This window comes from Silurus aristotelis (genome assembly GCF_946808225.1).
Source record: "Silurus aristotelis genome assembly, chromosome: 15".
Taxonomy (NCBI): domain Eukaryota; kingdom Metazoa; phylum Chordata; class Actinopteri; order Siluriformes; family Siluridae; genus Silurus; species Silurus aristotelis.
In genome coordinates this window covers 14,752,602-14,776,549 of record NC_139588.1, presented here as the reverse complement: position 1 = coordinate 14,776,549, position 23,948 = coordinate 14,752,602, and the positions used below count along the sequence as shown (strand labels likewise).

At 36.9% G+C, this 23,948-nt stretch overlaps 1 protein-coding gene across 2 annotated transcripts in view; it reads right to left on the bottom strand.

The window, feature by feature from the left end:
• Window positions 1-23,020, bottom strand: part of mboat2b (membrane bound O-acyltransferase domain containing 2b) — a 39,521-nt gene extending 16,501 nt beyond the window's left edge. The window contains exons 1-2 of one of the 2 annotated variants that reach the window (XM_083562318.1): window positions 22,773-23,020; window positions 5,521-5,666 (exon numbers count right to left, since the gene is read on the bottom strand). In XM_083562318.1, coding sequence (XP_083418444.1) covers window positions 5,521-5,666; window positions 22,773-22,856 — 230 coding nt within the window. In that variant the 5' untranslated portion in view covers window positions 22,857-23,020. The remainder of the gene's footprint in view (window positions 1-5,520; window positions 5,667-22,772) is intronic. The other variant, XM_083562319.1, reaches the window with a different exon arrangement.
• Window positions 23,021-23,948: the final 928 nt, after the last annotated feature.

Sequence of the window (23,948 nt, the reverse complement as noted above, 5' to 3'; positions counted from 1 at the left end):
AGATGTGTACAAACAACTGCTGGTAACTGGCACCTTAATAGTAATATAATAATCTCTCTCTCTCTCTCTCTCTCTCTCTCACAGTAAATTTTGTGATATAGTTTAACGAGGAAATGTTCTTCCTGTAAACAGTTCAGTTATATTCATACATACACACATATATATATATATACACATATACAAATATACATACATACACAGTACAGACCAAAAGTTTGGACACACCTTCTCATTCAAAGAGTTTTCTTTATTTTCATGACTATGAAAATTGTAGAGTCACACTGAAGGCATCAAGGGCTATTTGACCAAGAAGGAGAGTGATGGGGTGCTGCGCCAGATGACCTGGCCTCCACAGTCACCGGACCTGAACCCAATCGAGATGGTTTAGGGGTGAGCTGGACTGCAGAGTGAAGGCAAAAGGGCCAACAAGTGCCAAGCATCTCTCGGGGAACTCCTTCAAGACTGTTGGAAGACCATTTCAGGTGACTACCTCTTGAAGCTCATCAAGAGAATGCCAAGAGTGTGCAAAGCAGTAATCAAAGCAAAAGGTGGCTACTTTGAAGAACCTAGAATATGACATTTTTCAGTTGTTTCACACTTTTTTGTTATGTATATAATTCCATATATAATTCCACATCTGTTAATTCATAGTTTTGATGCCTTCAGTGTGAATCTACAATTTTCATAGTCATGAAAATAAAGAAAACTCTTCGAATGAGAAGGTGTGTCCAAACTTTTGGTCTGTACTGTATATATATGCGCTTGTCTCTATCCCCTTTCATCAACCCTTACAAACACCCCTCTCCATCTGTCTTTTTCTCTTTCCATGTACAAAAAAAACAAGAAACCAGGTCAAATGACCTTGCTAAAGTCCTTCACTATGACTAAATCATTAAAGCCCAGTCAATAGTCAACATGCCTGTCAATACTTGTCAATACAGTCAAATTGTGTGGATATATTCAAAAATAACTGACAGCCATGACAGCCATGACACACACACACACACACACACACACACACACACACCAAAATTAATGCAAATTCATTTTAACGGATTTTATTAACGCACGATTAATGCATCGTGCATTTCAGTTTGACCATTTTTATAAAAAATATCAATAAATAAATATATATGAGGCGAAATTAAAACCTTCAATGCAACAAAAATTTATTCACGACATCCTTTCTTTACTCAGCTATAAAAAAAAATTAAACACCACCGAAAAAATGTTTTTCATCACCAAACATTTGTTTTACTGATGTGCCAAGTCAAAAATGAAGCACCAAAACCAGCCATAGTGCACACATCTGGTAATTCAATCCGTCTTTGTGGAAACATAGCAAAAGTTCAGTTTGGTGTCCTGATGATTTACGTAATTTAAAACACCATTTTCTTCTTCTTCTTTTCGTTTTCCATACTACTCTGTCCTCTACATCTTCCTCTTTCAAACCAACTACCTGCATGTCTTCCCTCACCCTATGCATAAACCTCATCCTTGGTCTTCCTCTTTTCCTCCTTCCTGGTGGCTCCATCCTCAGCATTCTCCTACCAATATACCCCATGTCCCTTCTCTGAACATGTCCAAACCATCTCAATCTTGTCTCCCTCACCTTGTCTCCAAAACATCCTACATGCGCCGTCCCTCTAATAAACTCATTTCTAATCCTGTCCATCGTCGTCACTCCCAACGAAAACCTCAACATCTTCAGCTCGCATAATTGAAAACATCATGATTACTTTAAAACATTTACGAGCATTTTTGTCTTCATGCTCAACATTGATTTTGGTTTCACTAATAATAAATATACATTTGCATAAAGCCTCAATATTTGTACACGGCCATGTTAAAAAAAGCATTCAAAACATTATATATATATATATATATATATATATATATATATATATATATATATATATATATATATATATATATATATATATATATATATATATATATGTGTGTGTGTATGTATATAGCAATATGTATTACCTAATGTCAACTGTATACATAAAACAAAATTGGGGTGGCGTCTATTTATCACGGTTTTTCCTTTATCGCGGGCGGTTTTGGACCGTAACCACCACGATAAACGGAGGATTTTTAGGGTATTTATGTATAAAAGTGTACTTAAAAAAAAAAAAATGCAAAAGCCAGATATGAAGTTTAACTATCTTTAATTTGAACATTATAAAGCTTATAGCGGATGCTGGTTGAGGAGTGCATGGGGGATTTCTCCTGTGAACAAATTCACTCATGCTGTGTTGTTTCAACAAACAAAACAAAAAACCAAACAAACAAAAAAAAATCAATCATTTAAGTATAAAGTTGCAGATGGCAAGTTGACAACCATGCTAAAAAAAACACAGACATTTTGTGTAGTTAAGCATTTAGAATATATAATGAATGTAATTTTGTATAATTATTAAATGATATATGCATAAATTCAATATACAAACATTGAAAACAAGCAAGTGAACGTAGTAAAGCCGCAGTAAATCACGTCTGAAAACAGATAAATTACTGTTGTAGCAGACAAATTCTATTAAAAGAGAATGAAACTGAGAAACGCAGAAAGATTGCTGATTACGCAACCTGATGCTCGCGGGTCACAACAGAACAGATCCAGTGCGACTGTCTCGAAGTTACAAACAGTTTACACAACAGCACTTCATTAAACTACACCATTTTCACATGATGAGAATTATACAGTTTCTGCCCACCGTGCAGATGTTACCTTCATCCATCACACCAGTGTTTTCTGCTGCTGGTTGACCCTGTTACTCGCTGCCTTTTTCAAGCGGCTGTATTATCTTACCGTCACACTACGCTGTTACTTGAGCAGCCCAACTAATCGATAACGGCCTTCGTTGCCAACAAATGTAATTATCGATAAATTGTTGCAGCCCTAATAATAATAATAATGTATGTATGTATGTATGTATGTATGTATATATATATATATATATATATATATATACACACACATACATACATACACACACACACAGTTGTGTAAAAACAGTTTTTATTTTTGTGCATAAAACATTTTAATGTTTCAGATCATTAAACTAATTTAAATATTGGTAAAAGATAACAAAAGTGAACACAACATGTAGTTTTTAAATTAAGTTTTTTATTATTGAGGGAAAACAAAATCCAAAACTAAATAGCCCTGTGTGAAAAAAGTGTTTGCCCCCTAAACCTAATAACTGGTTGGGCCAGTCTGTAACAGCGATGTGGAGGATTCGCTTCAGTTTGAGGTCACGAACAAATGGCCCGACATCCTCCTTCAAGGTTTTTTGGTAAACAGCAGAATTCATGGTTCCATTTATCACAACAAGATCCAGATCCTGAAGCAGCAAAACAGCCCCAGACCATCACACTACCACCACCATATTTTACTGTTGGTATGATGTTCTTTTTCTGAAATGCGGTGTTACCTTTAAGCCAGACGTAATAGGACGTACACCGTCCAAAAAGTTAAACTTTTGGGAAAATACTTAGTGGGCTGATAAAACAAAAGTCTTGGGGATCATCAAGATGTTTTCTGGCAAAACTAATACGAGCCTTTATGTTCTTTTTGCTCAGCAGCGGGTTTTGTCTTGGAACACTGCCAAGAAAACCATTTTTGCCCAGTCTCTTTCTAATGGTGGAGTCATGAACACTGACCTTAACTGAGGCAAATGAGGCCTGCAGTTCTTTGGATGTTGTTGTGGGGTCTTTTGTGACCTCTTGGATAAGTTGTCGCTGTGCTCTTGGGGTAATTTTGGTTGGCCGGCTACTTGCTATTTGTGAATAATGGCTCTCACTGTGGTTCACTGGAGTACCAAAGCTTTAGAAATGGCTTTATAACCTTTTCCAGACTGATAGATCTCAATAACTTTCTTTCTCATTTGTTTCTGAATTTCTTTGGATCTCTGCATGATGAGTAGCTTTTAAGGATCTTTTGGTCTACCTCACTTTGTCAGGCAGGTCCTATTTAAGAGATTTCTTGATTATGAACAAGTGTGGCAGTAATCAGACCTGGGTGTGGCTAGAGAAATTTAACTCAGGTGTGATAAACCCAGTTTTAACAGGGGGGCAAACAGTTTTTCACACAGGGCCATGTAGTTTTGGATTTTGTTTTCCCTCAATAATAAAAACCTTCACTTAAAAACTGCATGTTGTGTTCATTCTTGTTATTTTGTCCTAATATTCAAATTAGTTTGATGATTTGAAAAATGTATGTGTTTCAAACATGCAAAAAAAATAAGAAATCAGTTATATACTTACATACACATACATATATTATATATACACACACACAAATATATATATATATATAAACACACACAGTGTATATAATTTTTTTCTTTATTTTTGGCTAGTTAATTCGTTATTCTACTAAACAGCACTGAGGTTTGCATTTGAAATCTGATTACACTTTTCAACTCATATTGTCAAATTTTCTGAATTATTTTCAATTTTATTTTTTGTGGAATTAAGAATGGGCTTCGATATTAAACTCTCCCTCCACAGAAGGGTATAACTATGTACAGACATAACTATCTTAAAAACTGTGTGGCAACTTAACGAGCTTGTGCCTGTAAACACGTCACCAACAGGTCCAGACTGCTGCAGGTCTGAGAATTCACCCGTTGCTTATTAGCCACTGTCTGGTGTTTACTAATAAATTGAACGTATTAACAAGACAAATATTTTTGCTGATGCTCCAACCTCAAAACTGTCCTGTTCTGTATTTATTGAATGCTACATACATAGTTTTTCTTTGCTTTGTAAATAACACTTGGCTGTAGAATGGCTCTGGTTTAAAGAGCTCCTGCAAAAGCAATCAGTAAACGTGATCTACAGCTACACGTTAATTTGAAAGAGAAGAGGAGGATAGTGACGACTCATGCTATGTGCCAATAAAACTAATTCATATTTATATTTGTATATTCGCATTTCAGAAAAGCAAGAACGGAATTCACAAATAAAAAAAACCAACTCAAATCTATGCCTAATTCAATTATTTCATTTTCAGAGACCTGTTTTATGCAGGTCCGTGCCATAGTGGATCCGGATCCTGCAAACACTGGGTAGGAGACAGGAATACACCCTGGATTAGATGCCAGTCAATCACAAGACTATTTTGGTAAGTTTTAAGCAGAGGTGTGGCCGTTTCTGCAAAACCCGAAACAAGCTATTTTCTAGCTCCCATGTAGATGTAACTCATGCAGACTTAATCATTCATATCTAGCACATGATATAAAATAAAAAATCACTGTACATGTAGGTGTTTTATTTCAGAACTATAGATCTCATAACTATAAAATAAATTAGCTAATATATATATATATATATATATATATATATATATATATATATATATATATATATATTTTTTTTTTTTTTTTTTTTTTTTTTTGATATTCTTCAACTTCTGCAAAAATCATCCTAAACGATTTTGTTGCTGTGTTTTGCTTTCACAGAGAATAGAGAAAGAGACGAAAAATTCCCACATCCCCAGTGGCTCACCAGCCGAAGCAGAAGAGGGCGAAGTAGAAGCCGAGCAGCGTGGCCACCACATGCCTCACAAATGGACTCGTCTTACTGGGATGTAGGTAAAGCCGGAAACAGAAGGCAGAGAGGAGCGCACAAAGCTGACATGCCACAAAATTCACCTGAAACAAAGGAGGGTTCTAAATTACTTCACTTACAAAATGATATCATGGTGTGTTTCAGGATGACGATGTATTCACTACATACAGATTTAGCCCATATGGAATGAAAAAAAGATCCGAAAATCCAGTTCTGAAAATATATATACACATACATACATACATACATACACACACACACACACATATATACACACATACATTCATACATACTGTATATAAAATAATAATTTGTGAGCTTGTTGTCATTACGTGAATTAACTACATTTCTAACTAACTAATTGCTCATCTACACTAATAAAGAAGACTATGGGGTAGTTTTGATGATGAGGTATAAATGTTTTTGACGTTTCTATTTATAGTCTTTATATTCTATTTATTATATAACCTTTCTCTTATTGCTGATTATCTGATTTATCAACCATTCAATTTTGGCTTTTATTGCAATCTAGAGAAACAAAGTCCATATGGGACATAAAGCAAAAAAACTAATAATAATAATAATAATACTGGGGTCTGTTGTTTTAAAATCTGTTAAATTCGCCACAAAACAGCTATAAGTTGGATGTTAAGATATTAGTCTCAGAGGAAGTAGACTTGCACTTCTGTTTTCCCGAAGTCTTTCTGTGAGGAATGATTCAGCACTTTTTCCAACAGCACAATGTCTGGTTAAAGCAGTAGAATTTCTTTAGTACTTCATTACCCAGAATGCCTTTTGCCCTAGATAAAGCACAGTGCCTTCGCTTCCTGTCCTGTTCTTTAAATCCTGGTACTGCAGTACAGTGCTTGAGACTAGAGAACGCTTTGATTATCCCAGTTAATGATGCTACATAGTTTCCGTCCATCCTTCTATTATTTCTTGAGACACAACGTCACTCCTCAAACATCCCAATCTTAAAAGAGGAAAACAACAAAGTATTAACCCATTATTGTGCCAATTACATTTACAGTATAATTGAAGCCAAACTCTTGAAGGTTATAATATGCAATACGACTAAATTAAAACAGGGACGTTTTCTACATTACATGCGATTGTATATGGATATAGGAACAAAGCCTTAGTCTGTATTAGATCTAAATCAGAAAGGCAAGAAATAGAAAACTGGACAAATGCAAATACATTGAAATGAAGAATTTTTTAGCACTTTGTCCTATGAAAATAGCAGCCAATATCAGTAGCAAGATAACATTTACAACCTATTGTGAATGTATAAAAATTAAAGTGCTGTGTTTATCTAAAAAAAATTTATAATTATTACAGTAGAATGAAGACCCTCACTATCTGTTTAGCTGCCTGTCTACAATCTGCTCGTTTGCAGCTGCACTTCAAAAACCCACAACAAAACGCTTGTTCTGCGACACTCAATACATCTGTCACAGAGCCCAGCTGGACCCATACACTAGGCAAAAGGGATTATGGGAGATTCTTGGCAGCATGATATACAGCCCCCTAACTTGCCTAGCAAAAGAAAGAAATAAAGCTAGAGAGAGAGAGAGAGAGAGAGAGGGAGAGAGGGAGGGAGAGAGAGAGCGCAGATTTTTCAAGTCTGTTTTGTTAAGAAAGAAAGATTGAGCAGTTGAAGTGGAGGGGTTGAAGTGCATTTCACTGCTCCATTCACATGTACTTTAGCAGGATTGGAATCTTTATAGAGCCCAGGTTATGCACTTGTTTTAATCAGCACTGAAGCTAATTTACAATTCAATGTGCAGTCAGGAACATGCTAATGACTGTGTCCATTATAGCTTATAATAAATGATAGCTGGAAAAACATGGCAATTTAGGAATGTAATACATTCACACATCGCATTAAAAAAAAAAAAACTGTTGCCATAAATACCATACTAATAATCATTACCGTATTTTTCGGACTATAAGCCGCTACTTTTTTCCCACGTTTTGAACCCCGCGGCTTAAACAACGAAGTGGCTAATTTATGGATTTTTCCTGGGTTTTTCCCGGTTTCACAAACTTCAAGCCAAAAAAACTGAGCGACATAACATTAGACCAATAAAATTTCCGAACGGAAACGAAAAAAACGCACTTCACCTGTGTTCTGAGCTGCACGGCATCGGGAGAAAAACTTTCACCGGTGGTGATTTTTAAACGCACGACGATGCCAAAAGATAAACTCTCGAGAGAAATACAGTGGTACCTTGACCTACGAGTTTAATTCGTTCCGTGGACGAGCTGGTATCTCAATTTGCTCGCACATCAAATCAGTTTTCCATATTAAAAATAAAAAATGACATTAATCCGTTCCAACCCTCAAAATGACACCCCGTTTTTATGTTTCATGTTATTAAATTGAAAAATACATTTCTAAATAACAAATCTTGTATAAAAACATAATAGAAAAAGAATGTAAAGATATAATAAGGTTTTATTCAGTGTATTTTCCTTGGAAATGAGACGACTTAAGCTAACGAAAACGCCGGTGGGGTACGTGTGTGGAGGGGGTAGAGGCGATAAGCGGAGGCGGAGGAAAAACTCGTGTTTTACTATCACTCCTGTACACTATGTATACCTAAACTTTAAAATTTTAACTTTTTCTTCTTTGCTTATCTTAATTTTCGTCACAATCTTCGCTTTCTGGCTTCGGTTCGCCATCTAGCAGCGGCGTCTCGAGCTCGTCCCTCAATTTTTTGCTCGCGTAACAAAGCAAAAAAATCGACTGAGTGACCACTCGTACCTCGGAAAACTCGTACATTAATGCACTCGTAGGTCAAGTTACCACTGTAATTGTGAAAGGAAGGAGGAAGACAGCGAACAATGACTTTCTTGGTCGGCTACTGTTTGGATACAAGCCGTTGTAACGCGTTGAGTCTGGGTGAAGGGAGAGCTCGCTAACTCCAGTTGCAACAGAAATCATATAAGCACAGACAGGTTTCCAAAACTCATGCTTTTTTATTTTTCTTGGCAACAGCGTTATGGGTTAGTCAAAGAAACATAGAAACGAGCATCAGAAAATAATGAGCTCATAATCCTCAGTCTCACACGCACGCAGTAATACCGAAAGAATGCAGTGACGTGCTGTTCCCAAAATGCCGCTCTGCTCTTAAAGGAGCCACAACATATTTCACCTGTTACACCGTGTAACAGATACTCTCTTTCGGTAAAGCCTGTGTAAAGTTAATTAGTTTTACTGTAGACAGGCTTATACACAGGTGCGGCTTATTTATGTTAAAAATAAAAATTGCCTGTTCCTTGTGCAACCGGTCTTGGAAAACCTCTGTATGACCCTGGCCACTGTACTGTAACTCACTGTTAGAGGGTGATCTTTTAAATGCCTAGGGCATCTTTGTGGAGAGCAACAATTCTAATTCTCAAATCCACAGAGAGTTCTTTGCCATGAGATGCCATCCAGTGTTCAGTTTGAGAGAACTGTACTCAAAGCACCAAATTTTAACTGCTCTAATACATGATGCAAGCAGACAAAAACATGAAGATGATGAATAGGCAGAGGTGGTACAAATACTTTACTGTATTTAAGTAGATTTTTCTGGTATCAGTAGATCACTATTTATTTTTCAGACAACTTTTTACACAAATATCTGTACTTTCTACTTCTTACATTTTCAAACCAGCCTTGTTACTTTAGTTTTAATGTATTTGGTTAAATGTCAAATTTCTTTCTTCTCATTGTGTGCCGTTTTTAGCACATCAACCTATTTCCTGTCATTGCGCAGCTTTTTCAATCTACCGCTGGTGTATCATTTCCTGGCTCTCACACACCACAGATGTAGACTAGTTTATGAAGCAAACAACGTGCAAGACAGAAGCCAACAAGAAGTCTGGGGTTTATGTGGATGAGACAGAGGGAGTCTGTGATGTAAAGATGATTGAGAACAGACATTCTTGATCATCATCTTTTCTCTGCTTGTGTTCTATATCATGGTTGTTCAGCCTGGATACATTCATTAGTTAACAAAATAAAAATTTATTTTGTATTAATATATTAATTAGGGCTGTCAAAATTAACACGTTAACGCAAATTCATTTTAACGGCACTAATTTTATTAACGCGCGATTAATGCAGCGCGCATTTCTTTTTGGACCTTTTTTTTTTATAAATAAATATAGAAGAATAAACTCCACCGAAAAATTCACCATTTGTTTTACTGATGCGCCTCAAAATCACTCAAAAGACTTAAATTAGCACCAAAATCCGCCATAATGCACAATGAACCCTATGGGGGTCAACAAACGCACTGGCGAGTGTGGCATTTTTCCTCATAACACCAAAACTAACTTAAATTTATCTGTGCCTTTTTGGATGGTACAGATAAAAGCAATACATCATTTGAATCTGTAAAGGGGTCTACTTTCATTCGTACACACTCATAATAACAAAATGCTGCGCTTTAAGAATACAGTACGAATACAGAAAAGGGACATGGTGGGCTTGCTCATCTCTTCAACACGAATAAAACAACCTGAAGCTCAGTGAATATTTGCCTCACAAACATAATAATAATACTTTTAAATAAATGAATTCACATCGAAAACAAATGTTCTCTGATTATGTAATCTGCATGAAAGTTAGAAGAGGTACAGTGTCTTCGGTATCACCTCATTAGCCGTCCGTGTGGAAACATAGCAAAGATTCCGTTTGGTGTCCTGATGATTTACATAATTTTAACTCCATAATCAAATTTCAACATTTACAAGAATATTTTGTCTTAATGCTCCATGTTAAGTTTGGTTTCACTATTAATAAACATGCATTTGCATAAAGCATCCATATTTGTCCATGTCTATTTTGATTAGAGTATTAAAAACTTGAAAAGTATTAATTTAAGGTAGATTAAGAACAGATAATGTGTGATCAAGATGAGATTAATCTTGAGTTAACTATTAAACCGCAATTAAATATTTTTATCGATTGACAGGCCAAATTTTTATATGATGTGAGGTCCAGTTATAAGCGTGACACTGAAACAGGTAGTAGTAATGGCTACTTTTAACTTAAGTACATGTCAGAGCCCAATCTTCTTCACTTTAACTTGAGTAAAAAGGTATAGTCAGTACTTCAACTTTTAAAACATAAGTATCTGGACTTCTACTTAAGTGAAGGATGTGTGTCCTTTTGCCACCTCTGTAAATAGGACATGGTGCTTTGCATAGATACACAACATACAGCTGTTATCACTTAGTGTGTTCTCACTTTTGTTGCCAGATATTTGGACAATAATGGATGTATATTATTTTTAGGGGACAGAAAATCTGTACAGCTGTACAAGCTGCACATTGACTATAGTATTGCCCCTCGAGAAACTATGCAGACGCTCCCCACCTCGCAAAACGAGTTACATTCCTAACGACCGTTCGTACCATGAATTTGTTCGTAAGTTGTTACTGTGTTCTTTATTGACTATGCATATCTCATAATGATGCAAGAACTATAAATACTATAAAAAATACTATAAAATGAAATAAAAAAAAAATTAATTCACCCTAGTCTAGTGCGCATCATGTAGACTCGTTATGGTCGACGAATAGCTAGCGGCGACTCTCCTCCGTTTTGAATTTTTCCGACTCCAGACAGGTTTGTTCGTAAAATGAATGTTCGTAAAGTGGGGAGCGTCTGTACTAAAATGGTTGCTGGAATGTGAGGGGTGTACTCACTTTTGTGAGATACTTTATATATATATATATATATTAGGGCTGACAAAATTCATTATTTTAACGGCACTAATTGTATTAACGCGTTTAAACATTTTGAGCATTGAACATTTTTATAAAAAATATAAATGAATAAATATAAAACCAAAATAAACCTTTATTAATATATATATATATATATTATTATATATATATATATTTTTTTTTTCCTTCTTTTTTTTTTTTTTACACGTATAATTTTAATTTATTTTAAAACCATGGCTACAAATTCATGCAATGGAATAGTTTCAGCTAAATGTAACTGCAAAATCTACAAATATAACTAAAGGCATAAACAGACTGAAGTTGCACATTTTTCAGTCCATGCTGTTACATTTATACATTCAAATCTGCATTTTTGGGACAATTAAATATGTTTTAACAAGAAAACCTAAACTGAATCCAGGATGCACGTAATGGACTATCGCAGTGTGCAGCATGACTTCATTCATTACACTAAAAGCATTTTGTGTTTAGCACTGTACACTACTGAATCCATTAAAGCATTAACCAAATGTCTCTTTCCTTTTTTTCCCCATTTTCCCATATTTATGACCTAGTTTTGAATGCAAATGGGGGATTTTATAATCTTTATATTTTAGAAAGTCTTTTAGTGGGTTGCATTTGTGTTCATTTTTACACTGACTTGTTAGTGAGGTCTAAAGAGTTTTCATATGTTCTCCACATTTGTTAGTTTAAAGCTGTCGATTCTTGCAAGATGTCCTTAACAATTTGATCAAAAACAACATTCTTAACAAAAAAAAGTAGCAACATTCATTTTATTGTGTACATTCACACTTAAGTCTCGAGGGATTACTAGGTGTAATACAATGCTGATTCAACAACACTGTTAAGAAACTAAAAAAAAAAATGCTGCATGAAATTGGAGCCAACATAAAATTTTAATAACCAGTCAAAGAACTCTTGTCAGAGTTTGTGAGAGAAATTAATACAACTTCATAGACCTCAGATACTAGGAAGAGTACATGCATAGTTTGCCAATAAATAATTAATATCAGACGAAGAAGGCAAAAATGCATGGTGTATAAACCCAGCAATGTGGGGTTTTTTAATTGAAAATTGAAAATCCCATGGGGATAAACAAACTGAGTGGTTTCCCTTCAGGAGACCAAAGTTAGAGACTAATTACTACTGCAGATCAAATGTACAGCAAAATGTTCTCCTTTAAATTCAACACATACCACCCATATAAGAAGACTACAGACTTAGAAAAGCACAGATTGTAATGAATAAACAATATAGTGACAAAAAAACATTTAAAACTAATAGAAATAGGAAATAATAGCTCAGTGGTCTTCTAATCAGACGAAGTGAGTTCAAATCCCAGCATCACCAAGCTGCCACCACCGGGCCCTTGAGCAAGTCCCTTAACCCTCAACTGTTCAGTTGAATAAATGAAATAACTAAGTTACACTGGTAAAATGGCATCAGCTCAATGCCACAAATGTAAATGTAATGAGTATAATGTCTGAGGCAATACTACACTATGGGTTCACATCACACAATTCGCAGGTTACAGTTCAGTGTTTTAAGCAAATCACAAGAAAGCAACTTCATAAAGTTATTATAAACATTTATTGTTACAGATTTACTTTCGTTTAATTACAGCAAAGTTTTCTTGTCATTAAGTTTGACGTTTCTTCATGCTATTCACCAACCAATAAAAACCAGCCCTTTTTGCTAATTTTATATATATATATACACTCATAATATATATATATATATATATATATATATATATATATATATATATATATATATATATATATATATATATATATATATATATATATATATATTACACACACACATACACACAAAAAAAGTTTTTCTTATTCAGGCCCTCACTGCATACAGTAAATGCTCCCTAACAAATAATAGCCTAGCAAGAAAAAGAAAAAAAAAAAAAACATACTAACACAATTTTCAGGGCACAATGTTTTTACAATTGCAACATCAAGGACTTCACAACGCCAAGGTGATGCTCAAGCCTGATATAGCCATATTAGCTTTTGTAAGATGAACATTACTTAGCTAAAATTGAACTAGCTGTCTAGCATAATTTATTTTTTTTCTGTATTCTGATGTTTGTTGTGAACGTCATCTGAAGCTCTTGACCCGTTTATGCATTACTCTCCTGCCACATGATTGGCTGATAAGATACTTGTGTGCAGCAGGTGTTCCCAATAAAGTTGTCTGAGTGTATGAACTACTATACAATATTTGACCCTCCAAAAAAATAGTATAACTGCAGTAATAAAAAGCCCTAGACAGCTCTCAATGGTCTGTGTATCTGCTCAATAAAAAGGCAGGAAACAAAACAGGAAGAGACACTTATTTTATAGGACAACTGCCCATCCTTGACTGTTTAAAAAAAGAAAAAAGAAAAAAGAAAGGTAGTTTGCCACACTGTAAAAGCCAAGGGAGAGCTGGCAAGAAAACGAAATACTTGTGGTCAAAAGGATCAAATGAATCAATTAAATAAAGTGCTGAGTTCAGGAGTTCAGGGGCATGGCACCATATTTATAATCTGCCTGCTTTAAATCTGACCTCGATTATGCAGACAAGAAGTCCAATGTGAGGTGTGTATTAGCACCAAGATTCTGTGAGATCCAACAGAAAGACTTCAAAATGGTCTGGGTTTTTTTAATAATTATTCTTCATGCAGACATAAGCAAGCAGTTAAAATTATTTAAAACCATTTTTGTCTATATTTTGGGAAACATAATCTCTTTTTAATAAGAAAGAATGAGTTGGGCGAACAAAAATAATAGCTGGGAGATGGGCGTGACCGAGACTGATCAGTGTGTTTGCTCTGAGCAGACAGTATTTGTCAGAATTCCTTTCGGAAGTGAGCGGAAACACATTTCCAGGCAGGCCTCTATTGTGATGTGGTATCTGACACACTGAGAAACCTTTATCTTGCCTCGATTTGTCATATGTTTCACTCAGGAAGGAAAAACACCACATGACTTAAAGATAAGGTCCAAAATATAACTCAAACAAAAATATAACCGTCATTCACATTTTAATTTAGACACTTATGAATTAGTCCCTAGAGTTTACAAAGAATGGCGAATAAAACAGAAAACATCCAGTAAGTAGTGGTTGTAGGTAAAAAAAAAAAAAAAAAAAAAAAAAAAACCCTGATATAAATCTGCCTGAAAAAGTAGTGCATACATAAAAATAACAGAGGGGCAAACGCTTTCACACAAACCTATAGTATTTATAGAAAAAAAAAAGTTAATGTAAAATTCAATAGTAAATAAATAAATAAATAAATACTTGGAGTTTCTTCTAAGGCGACAACAGCATAAGGCAAAATAAGGCGACATTAGATCAAATTGAATAAAAAATGAAGTAAAATAAAGAAAGTGAGGAGAAGATGGTATGAAATATTACAACTAAGAGGATCCAGAAGCTGCTCAGGGATACATTCCAAACACTGCTTTTTGTCACTTGTAAAAGGGACATATGCAAATACACTAAGTTACTTGATTTCCCCGTTCAGTACAGAAACTTTTGCATTTCCTTGAACGTATTCATTGCACAACAGAATTGTCTTTAAAAAAGGGCTAAAACGTGGCTTACTGTAAAACAATACAGCTCCTATGTAACGCACCGCTCTGAGAAGCCACCTATGTGTTATTAATTTCTCATGACAGCTCAGTGAGACGAGCTTGAGTGTCGCCACACCTGTTACGAGCTCACTCACCCTCACCTGCAGTAACTGTGCTCTGTAATTCATGGCTCTCGATGCCTCTTGTTACAGGATGGGTCATGTCTCGCTCTAGTGATTCTCATCTTCAGAATCGGAGAAGAGGAACCTGAGAACTGCTCTTCACTTTAGAACGGAGAAGACATACAGCATGTGCATGCGAAGGTGTCGACTGGTCAGGCTGCAGATAAATCACATTTTCTGCCTGAACAACTCGAAGCAGTGCCTGACTAATGGGGCAAAAGATGTGGGGCAGGTGGGCAGAGTCAGAATCGTTTAAGTGAGCACTAATACCGGTCCCAAACCTCTATTGTAACAAATGACTTTAACAAGGTAATTAAACGAAAACTGATTTAAAAACCTAGAGAGAGGGCTGTTCTGAATGTAGAACTATAATTGTACTTATTTTTATTGTACAACACCGAAAGTTTAATCGAAAGCATTTCCATAGATCATTTGCAAAAGCAGCAAACAAGCTAAACAAGCTGAACTAAATTATAAGCCCAAAGCCTGAACACAGGGCGGATAATGTTATGTTAGCGGTATCAAGAATGTAAAAAGAAAATGCTAGCATTTTAAATTTTCTGAGGAAAAAAGTACATAATTTCACAAATGAAAACAATAGAAATGTCAGATATTTTTGTCCTACAGCTCCTCGTCAACAGCAAAGCATTTCAAGGCCCCTCTAAACACTAACAGAGGGAATCCTGAAGAGCCTTGTTGCTAGGACACCCTGTACTGTTCATATGCAGAAAGAAATCCTGAGTGAGTGTGTATGTTTTCTCTGTTTTGTGTGTCTCTTGTCAGGCATCAGAAGCGACACACACCTGCGTGATCATCGGCTCAATCAAACAACGGCTTTCAGTACACCAGCTTTTGTCAATTCTGCTGTTGCCAGATTTCCCAAAAAGAACGTCAATTCAAAAAACAGCACCAAAATAACTAGTCTCTCAAACTCAAATTAATGTGTGTACATATTTTTTTGCCAGACATCATTTCCTGAGTAAACCATTTGGAGAAGATTGTGGTGTTTTTGTTGCATTTCTGGTGTGTTGTCAACCACATAAATGCCAATCAGCTCTCAACCAAACACGGAAGTGAAAGCAAAGTAAAAGGTGAGACTAATGTAGCTACTGTTCAGCAAAAGGCTGCTGTCAGTTTTCAGGCATTTTTCTTGCATGTCTAAAGTGCAACTCTCACACATAGCGCTAATAAACTCGAGCCCAGTGCACAAGGCTATAATGTTACTATTATTGTAAGTGTTTAACATTCTTAATGTTGTTTTGTACAAATCTCTTATATGATTTTGGAGACATGTCTCATTAATCTGTAAAAAAAAAATAAAAAAAGGGCTCACATTTCATATAGTCTGTAGCTAGAGCCCTTTCAGCTCACTCCATGCCTTTATCATAAAATCCTTCAGCAATACTATTTAACGATATCATAGTGTTTCCTAGAACAATGATATCCAATGCCTGTAAACACATGCCCCTTTTTAAACGTGGCACGCTGTTTTATTTTAAAAACATGCAATTTTCTGATATATATATAAATCTCCCGCATTACTGCGGTTTGAATCTTTAACCCGGGTTTATCGCGGAATTGCATTTGCCACATAATTAATTAGTTTGTCTGATTTTCCCGGTCTCTCGCGGATAGCACGATAGACCAATGTTTTATGTTGAAATAATGAAATGTATTAATATAAATATAATTAATAATTGTAAATTCAAAATGAAGTAAAATATTAAAACAGTACAGTACTGTATACATGAAATACCATTTTTGGGGTGGCGTCCGTTTATCGGGGTTTTTCGTTTATCGCGGTTTTGGAACGTAACCACCGCGATAAACAGGGGATTACTGTAGTGTTTCTTCAAGCTGCTAACATTATCTTGGTAGCCTACACTGACCAGACATAGCTTTATAGCCATTTACCAGGAACAACTTTATGGTCACCAATCAGGCATAACATTATGACTACCTGCCTATTATTGTAACTTAGTAACTCGTCTGTTGGATCGGACCACACGTCCAGCCTTCGCTCACCACATGCATCAATAAGCCTCGGCCACCTATGAACCTGTTGTCGAAACTTTCCCAGGACAACTTTTAATAGATAGCTGCAGTTTTGGAGATGCTCTGACCCAGTCGTCTAGACATCACAATCTGGCCCCTTGTCAAACTCAAATCTTTACACTTGCCCATTTTTCCTGCTTCCTACACATCAACTTTGATAACAAAATGTTCACTTGCTGCCTAATAACATCCCACCCACTACCAGGTGCCATGATGAAGAGATAATCAGTATTATTAACTTCACCTGTCATAATGTTATATGGTCATAAGGTTATGCCTGTTCAGTGTATATGCAATATATAGTAAATAAAAAACTAATCATCCTGAAAAAACACAAACGCATTCACGCAGTATTATGCAGAGCTCTCTGGTAGGAAGTGCAAGCTGTAAATCCCTACAGAAATACATTTGTGTAGTATTTGCACAGTCCTCAACCCATAGTCAGTCAGGTGCATTAGGCACTTGTGTCGTTTAGCTGTGCTTTTAAAAGGCTAGCTTGTTTCTGTGTGAAAATGGTACACTTATGACTTCAATGTTGTCCAGGATGAAGCAAAACAAAACAGCATTTTAAAAAAAAACAGCAAATGTGATATGGCCTCGTTGTGCCCTCACTTTAAAGCCCAGTTCTTATACACAACAAATGCCCTTGACCTCTGTACAGAAAATAAGTTACCAAATAATTACCCCATGATTAAATACCTCTTATGGACCAAGAGCGTTCTCATATCAGTATATATTATACTCAATTATTGATGTCCGAGCAGAAGTACTATCCCCTGCACTCTCTGCACTCAACCCTCAGCCAACCACAGACAGCTAAACAAGTGTGAAGATGCATTATATTGAGAAAGAAACTAGGAAAGGAAAAAAAAAAAAAAAAAAAGTTACTGGCAAGTCTGGAGTATATTTATTGTAAATAGGCATTAGTTATATTTCTAAACAAATAAGTCATTTACATTCATATATTTGACAAACTGTGACTCCACTGCAAGACTGATATCAGTCCAATCGCAACACAACAGAGAGTTAAGAGATCTTTTCCAAACACTTCAGTGTGATTGCAGTAGCTGTCAACTGGTTGCTTTCTACATTACCAACATTTCTACTAGATTGAATGGATACTTAAATGTTACTAGGATACTTATGATTTAAATGATCATTAACTATAGCAAAGAAAGAACGGGTTTTACAAAGTGATGTTTGAAACATGATGCTGTGAACTTTGTTTAATCTAGTGACTATACCTTAGGAGACATACTGTAACAAAAGGACCTATTAGGGATATAAACAAACGAGCATTCGTAACAGTTCCGCCTGTTTTTAAGGTCTTGACAGAAACACATAAATGTTCATAAATGTAAAACTTTTTCCAAGTAGCTTAATAACTAAAACTAAGTTGCAAGAGCACCAGTACGAAATCAGGGTTGATCTTTAGTGCCTCCTATCCTGATTGCTACATGTTTCCCATAAGAGCCATGTTCTCTCTGGAGTGTTTAGCAGAGGACACACAAGACTGGTTTCTTCCCTCAGGAGACAGCTACAAGGTTCCTACATCCCCCAACAACTATAAACTCAGTGTTTATAATTAACTGTGTCAGCCTCCCATTAGAGCCATGCAAGCCAACTGAGTGCAGACCTGCACCGCAATAATCAGGCCCATATGTATGCTAATAAATTATGGACAATGATCAGCTTATTAACAGGTTCACCTTGTTGCCTGGCCTGAAGCAGAGCCATATGTGCAGCCATATGCCCTTATTGTATAGCCGGTAAATAAGGTTATCTCTCTTACAAAAAAGAATATACTAGAAAGCGGATGCTTGATGCATGTTGAAAGCTGGGAGACTGCTGAGGGAAAAAACATTGTGACCCTACAATTAATCTCTGCAGTTTAAACATATGTGATATAGAAGTTGTCTGATAAGATTCAGCAAATGATTGATTATCTTGCTTGCCAATTTAAATCACTATATATTTACTAAAGCTTGTATGTTTATCTGAGCCATGCAGCTTGTGCAGCTTACGACATATTGTACAATTCCCTATTTCTGTACCATATTTAGGAAACCGTCTTTAGTCAATTCCTGAATTTGAGAATTTGAGCTCTACATTATCCTTACTCCATATACACCCAATACATACACACAATTTTTACTATACCTGGCATGTAGCCTGATATTTTATAGTCTGTCTCTACTAAGACCAGATTGTAGGCTACTTGGACAGACAAAGCGAATTAATTCCCTTGTTGAAAGCAGCCAAATAAAAGAGGGGAAAAAAGAGGTTTTATGTACATACAATTCTGCTACTTTCTATCTCTGATCATGCATTTCGGAAAGCATTTACATACTCAAAGTTGAGATTGTAAGTAAAAAAAAACATGCCCAATATCCCAATAAAAAAAAGAGACCTCTAAATTAACTGCCATTACTTGTGGACGATTTTAGGGGTATAATTCCCTCCACCCACACAGCAAGTTCAAGTCCTCACTTTCAGTAGAGCTTTTAATAGACATCCTGGAGCTTTTCACCAGTAAACATGGCCAAGAACCACCCTCTTTCACAGGAAGAGGCGTGTGAATGCCACTGCAAACAGCCAATCACATTCACTCACCCTCGAAAACATTCAGATGGACCACTTTTTTTTTTTTAAATGTCAAAATACAACGTGTAAATGATTTTTATTCTGGTTATATGTTCATCATAATCATGATGTGACCATATCACAGCATTCAAAAGTTCTCCTATTTAGAACCTGATGTATGGCTGTGTGTAGGTAGGCGAATTTCAGATAACCAATCAGACTGCATGTTTCTGGATTCAGATCAAATGCTCGGTAAAGAAATTTGTAAGCTAAAACTAGTTTGGAGAAATGGATGACCCAGACACCAACATGTGTGAAACTGCAAAAAGATATGACTGGGCACTTTCTCATCCAGACACAACTCTGTAACAGGAGTACAGTGTCTACAACTAGAGTGTGAAAGAGCCAGAGATGACTGTAAAATGAAGACCTGCTGATCACATTACAATCCACCTCGTAACTTCAGCAGGTTTTCTTCGCAAACAAATTCAGTGACACCTCCACTGGATAATTTCTTGCATCATTAAAAAAATACATATGGCCAGCTCTCGTAAAAAAAAATCTACACTTGTCTGTGACTGAGGTATTGACCATAAACTCAGTAATTGTGGTATAAAATGGAGCAGCACAGGTGGAATTCTTTGCTATAAATCAGAAAAGAAAAAACCTGCAGTAAATGATTGCGTATGATCGGTGATTGTAAATCATTCCAGTTGTTTGCCACATGATCCCCTGAGTCACAGAATGGGTTTGAAAACCTGGAGACTATATTCAAAATATAATAAGGCATGACATATTGTCTGCTCTCCAAACATCTCCAGGTTCATCGTTCAGAGCCCATCTCAGGTTACTTCTGGGCTACCGCTGGGTTCCCTGGTTTTCTCCTACCACCTACCTACCAATCAAAATTGACATTATAAAGACAAAGACTCAAATGGAAACCCATTCACATAGAATAGCCTGTATTTGTCACATATACATTACAGTGAAATTTGTTCTTCGCATATCCCAGCTTGCTCAGAAGCTGGGGTCAGAGCGCTGGGTCGGCCATGATACGGCACCCCTGGAGCACGGAGGGTTAAGGGCCTTGCTCAAGGGCCCAAGAGTGGCAGCTTGGGCGATACTGAAGCTTCAACCCCCAACCTTCCCGATCAGTAACCCAGCACCTTAACCACTGAGCTTCCACTTCACCACTGAGCTACCACTCCAGGGTGACAACGAACGTCCAACCATTATAGTTTTGTCCATTTTAAACAGTGAAATTCTTCACATATACCAGTTTATTAGGAAACTGGGGTCAGAGCACAGGGTCAGCCATGATACAATGCCCCTGGTGAGGAAAGGTTCAAGGGCCATTTGAGTCTAAGTCACTGAGTCACCACTTCCACATTGTACCGCTGGGTTCCCTGGTTTTCTCCTACCTCAAAATTGACATTATAAAGACATGTGAGTGCACATAGGGGGGGGGGGGGGGGGGGGTGGTTGGGGCATGGACTATATCCAGAATAAATATCTAAATATGAATCTGTAGCCCAACTTAAGTCTCTCTGGTCTCTCTGTGCAGTTGCAGCTGAGAGCAATATACGGTCTTGTGTCTCGTATTTAGCATCCTAATGAACCCAAAGTGACCAATTATCCATAGACTGGAACAAATGACTTAAATGTAGATTCTGTTCTCTGATATTTATTTGTATATAATGGTGTTTTCGGCATACAATTTCCCAAACCTATCAAACTTCAAATCAAATATTTTATAAAATATTTTCATTTGCATAAAATGTTTACAGCATGGTCACGGGTGCTGATATCACGTCCGTACCGTTATCCAACTCGGTTCAAATCTATCTGGTTTATATAAAAATATGAATCCCTTCTGGATACAGTATGTCTCAAAGATTTTGCAACCTTTGACTCCTGGTCCTCCTCTAATCATAATACAATATTGAAAAGCCTTCAGCTGCATGTTATGTTGCTGCTATTGCTGCCTGTCCTGGTGTGTCTCCAACATCAGCATACTGTATAAGACAGCTATCAAATGCACATGTTCAGAGCAGCACCTTTTCCTTACAGGACACCAAAACAAACATATAGACAGAAGACTAGACCTGTATCCCTCTACCATGTTGTATCTAACAAAAGGTTGAGGTTATGAGTCCAGTCCTGACGTTTTGTGAAGATTTTCATGTTAGAAATAAGGTTATGTTTAGGGTTAAGTGTTACGTTCGTGGTTGAGATTCTATGATTGAGGTTAGCTCTTAAGTTGAAGGTGTAAATTTTGAGGTGTAGGTTTAGGCCTCAGCCACAAGGTTAGGACTGTGTGTGTTAGGTTTAGGAATCTGGACACAAAACATCACCGGCATGTGGGTGTTAAACAATCTATTAATACCCTAAGATCGTAAAATTGTGATGTTTAGGATCGAGTATCACACAATCCTAATAACCACATGTGATTTTTTTTTTTCTATGCCTCATTTAAAAGCTCACATCATCTTTCACCAGACAGGGTTCAATCTAAGTCCTGGTCCTCGTTTCAGATCTGCAGTAAATGAAGCATCATTGTGGGCATGATTTGAGCTTCACTCCACAAGAACTTCAGGGCCTCAAGATGATGATGATGATAATGATGATGACGATGATGATGCGTGATCAAATGCAACAAGGCTGACATTTTGAGAAAATGGCATGGCACTGAATCTGCACTCTAAGCCATTCTAAGCCTCTAATAAAACATAAGATTTTTTTTTTTGTCTAGAACTGCGGTCTCTTCATGTCGCTGTCCACTGCACCATAGGAAATGGACACATTAGATGGAGAAATGGTCCATTTTAGAGGCTCATCAATGAGGGAAAAGCACGTCTTTGGATAAACACAATGTCAGTGGGTAAACAATCCGTCGTGAAAAGCGCTTGTGTTGATTGAAAACAGGATGTTTCTTTTTTTTTTTTCATCGCAGCACCGGTTTCGGGATGGTAACTGTACCCAGCGGAGGAATGTCTCATCTCCTAAACATCAGCGCAGAACAAAAGGAGCCGTGTGAAGGTGTTACCTGGTCTAGCGGCAGGTTGATGATCTCGCTGATCGGCTGCAGCAGGTTGGATCCAGTGCAAGCTGATATGGTGTCGGTAGCCATGATTCAGAGCGGTTTCAGCCTGTTGTGCTTCTGCTATGGACGGCGACGGCAAACACAAACCCTCTCCTCCTCGTTGTCCCTCCTCCTCGTCCTCGTCGTCCTCCTCCTCCTCCTTCTCGTCCATCACCGCTCCTGCTGCTGCTCAGGCTCACTAATGCAACCTAGTGTCCTCACTGTGCACTACACCATGTAATAGATTCCACCAGTTGTTCTGCTCCTATGGATGATCACATCTCCATCCTGTTTATTACATTAACATGTGTCTGTTCATCTCTTCTAATCATAGGAATTGTCACAAAGCAGCTTCACGGAAATAAATAGACTAAAGAATGATTTTTTGTTTAATAAATGTGTCCCTCTATCTCTGGTGGACACAGTGGTGTCCCTGATGAAGAACACTTGAGAGAGACTGAACTCAAATGGAAACCCATTCACATAGAATAGCCTGTATTTGTCACATATACATTACAGTGAAATTCGTTCTTCGTATATTCCAGCTTGGGGTCAGAACGCTGGGTCGGCCATGATACGGCACCCCTGGAGCACAAAGGGTTAAGGGCCTTGCTCAAGGGCCCAAGAGTGGCAGCTTTGGCAATACCAGGACTTGAACCCCCAACCTTCCGATCAGTAACCCAGCACCTTAACCACTGAGCTTCCACTCCACCACTGAGCTACCACTCCAGGGTGACAACGAACGTCCAACCATTATAGTTTTGTCCATTTTTAACAGTGAAATTCTTCACATATCCCATCTTATTAGGAAACTGGGATCAGAGCACAGGGTCAGCCATGATACAATGCCCCTGGTGAGGAAAGGTTCAAGGGCCATTTGAGTCTAAGTCACTGAGTCACCACTTCCACATTGTACTCATTGTTATCAGCTGTTCACTGATGGCACATAAATGCAAAACTATACAAGGCAATTGTAGTCTTAAGACATTCGAGGATCAAAAATATGTAATCTGTATTCCATCCAGTTTTTGAAGAGCTTTAATTAGACAGAGGATAAAAGATATTCATGGCCATCCATTATATAATTAAATACACATGCACTCCCACTTATCCTGCAATTATTTAATCAGTAAAACATGT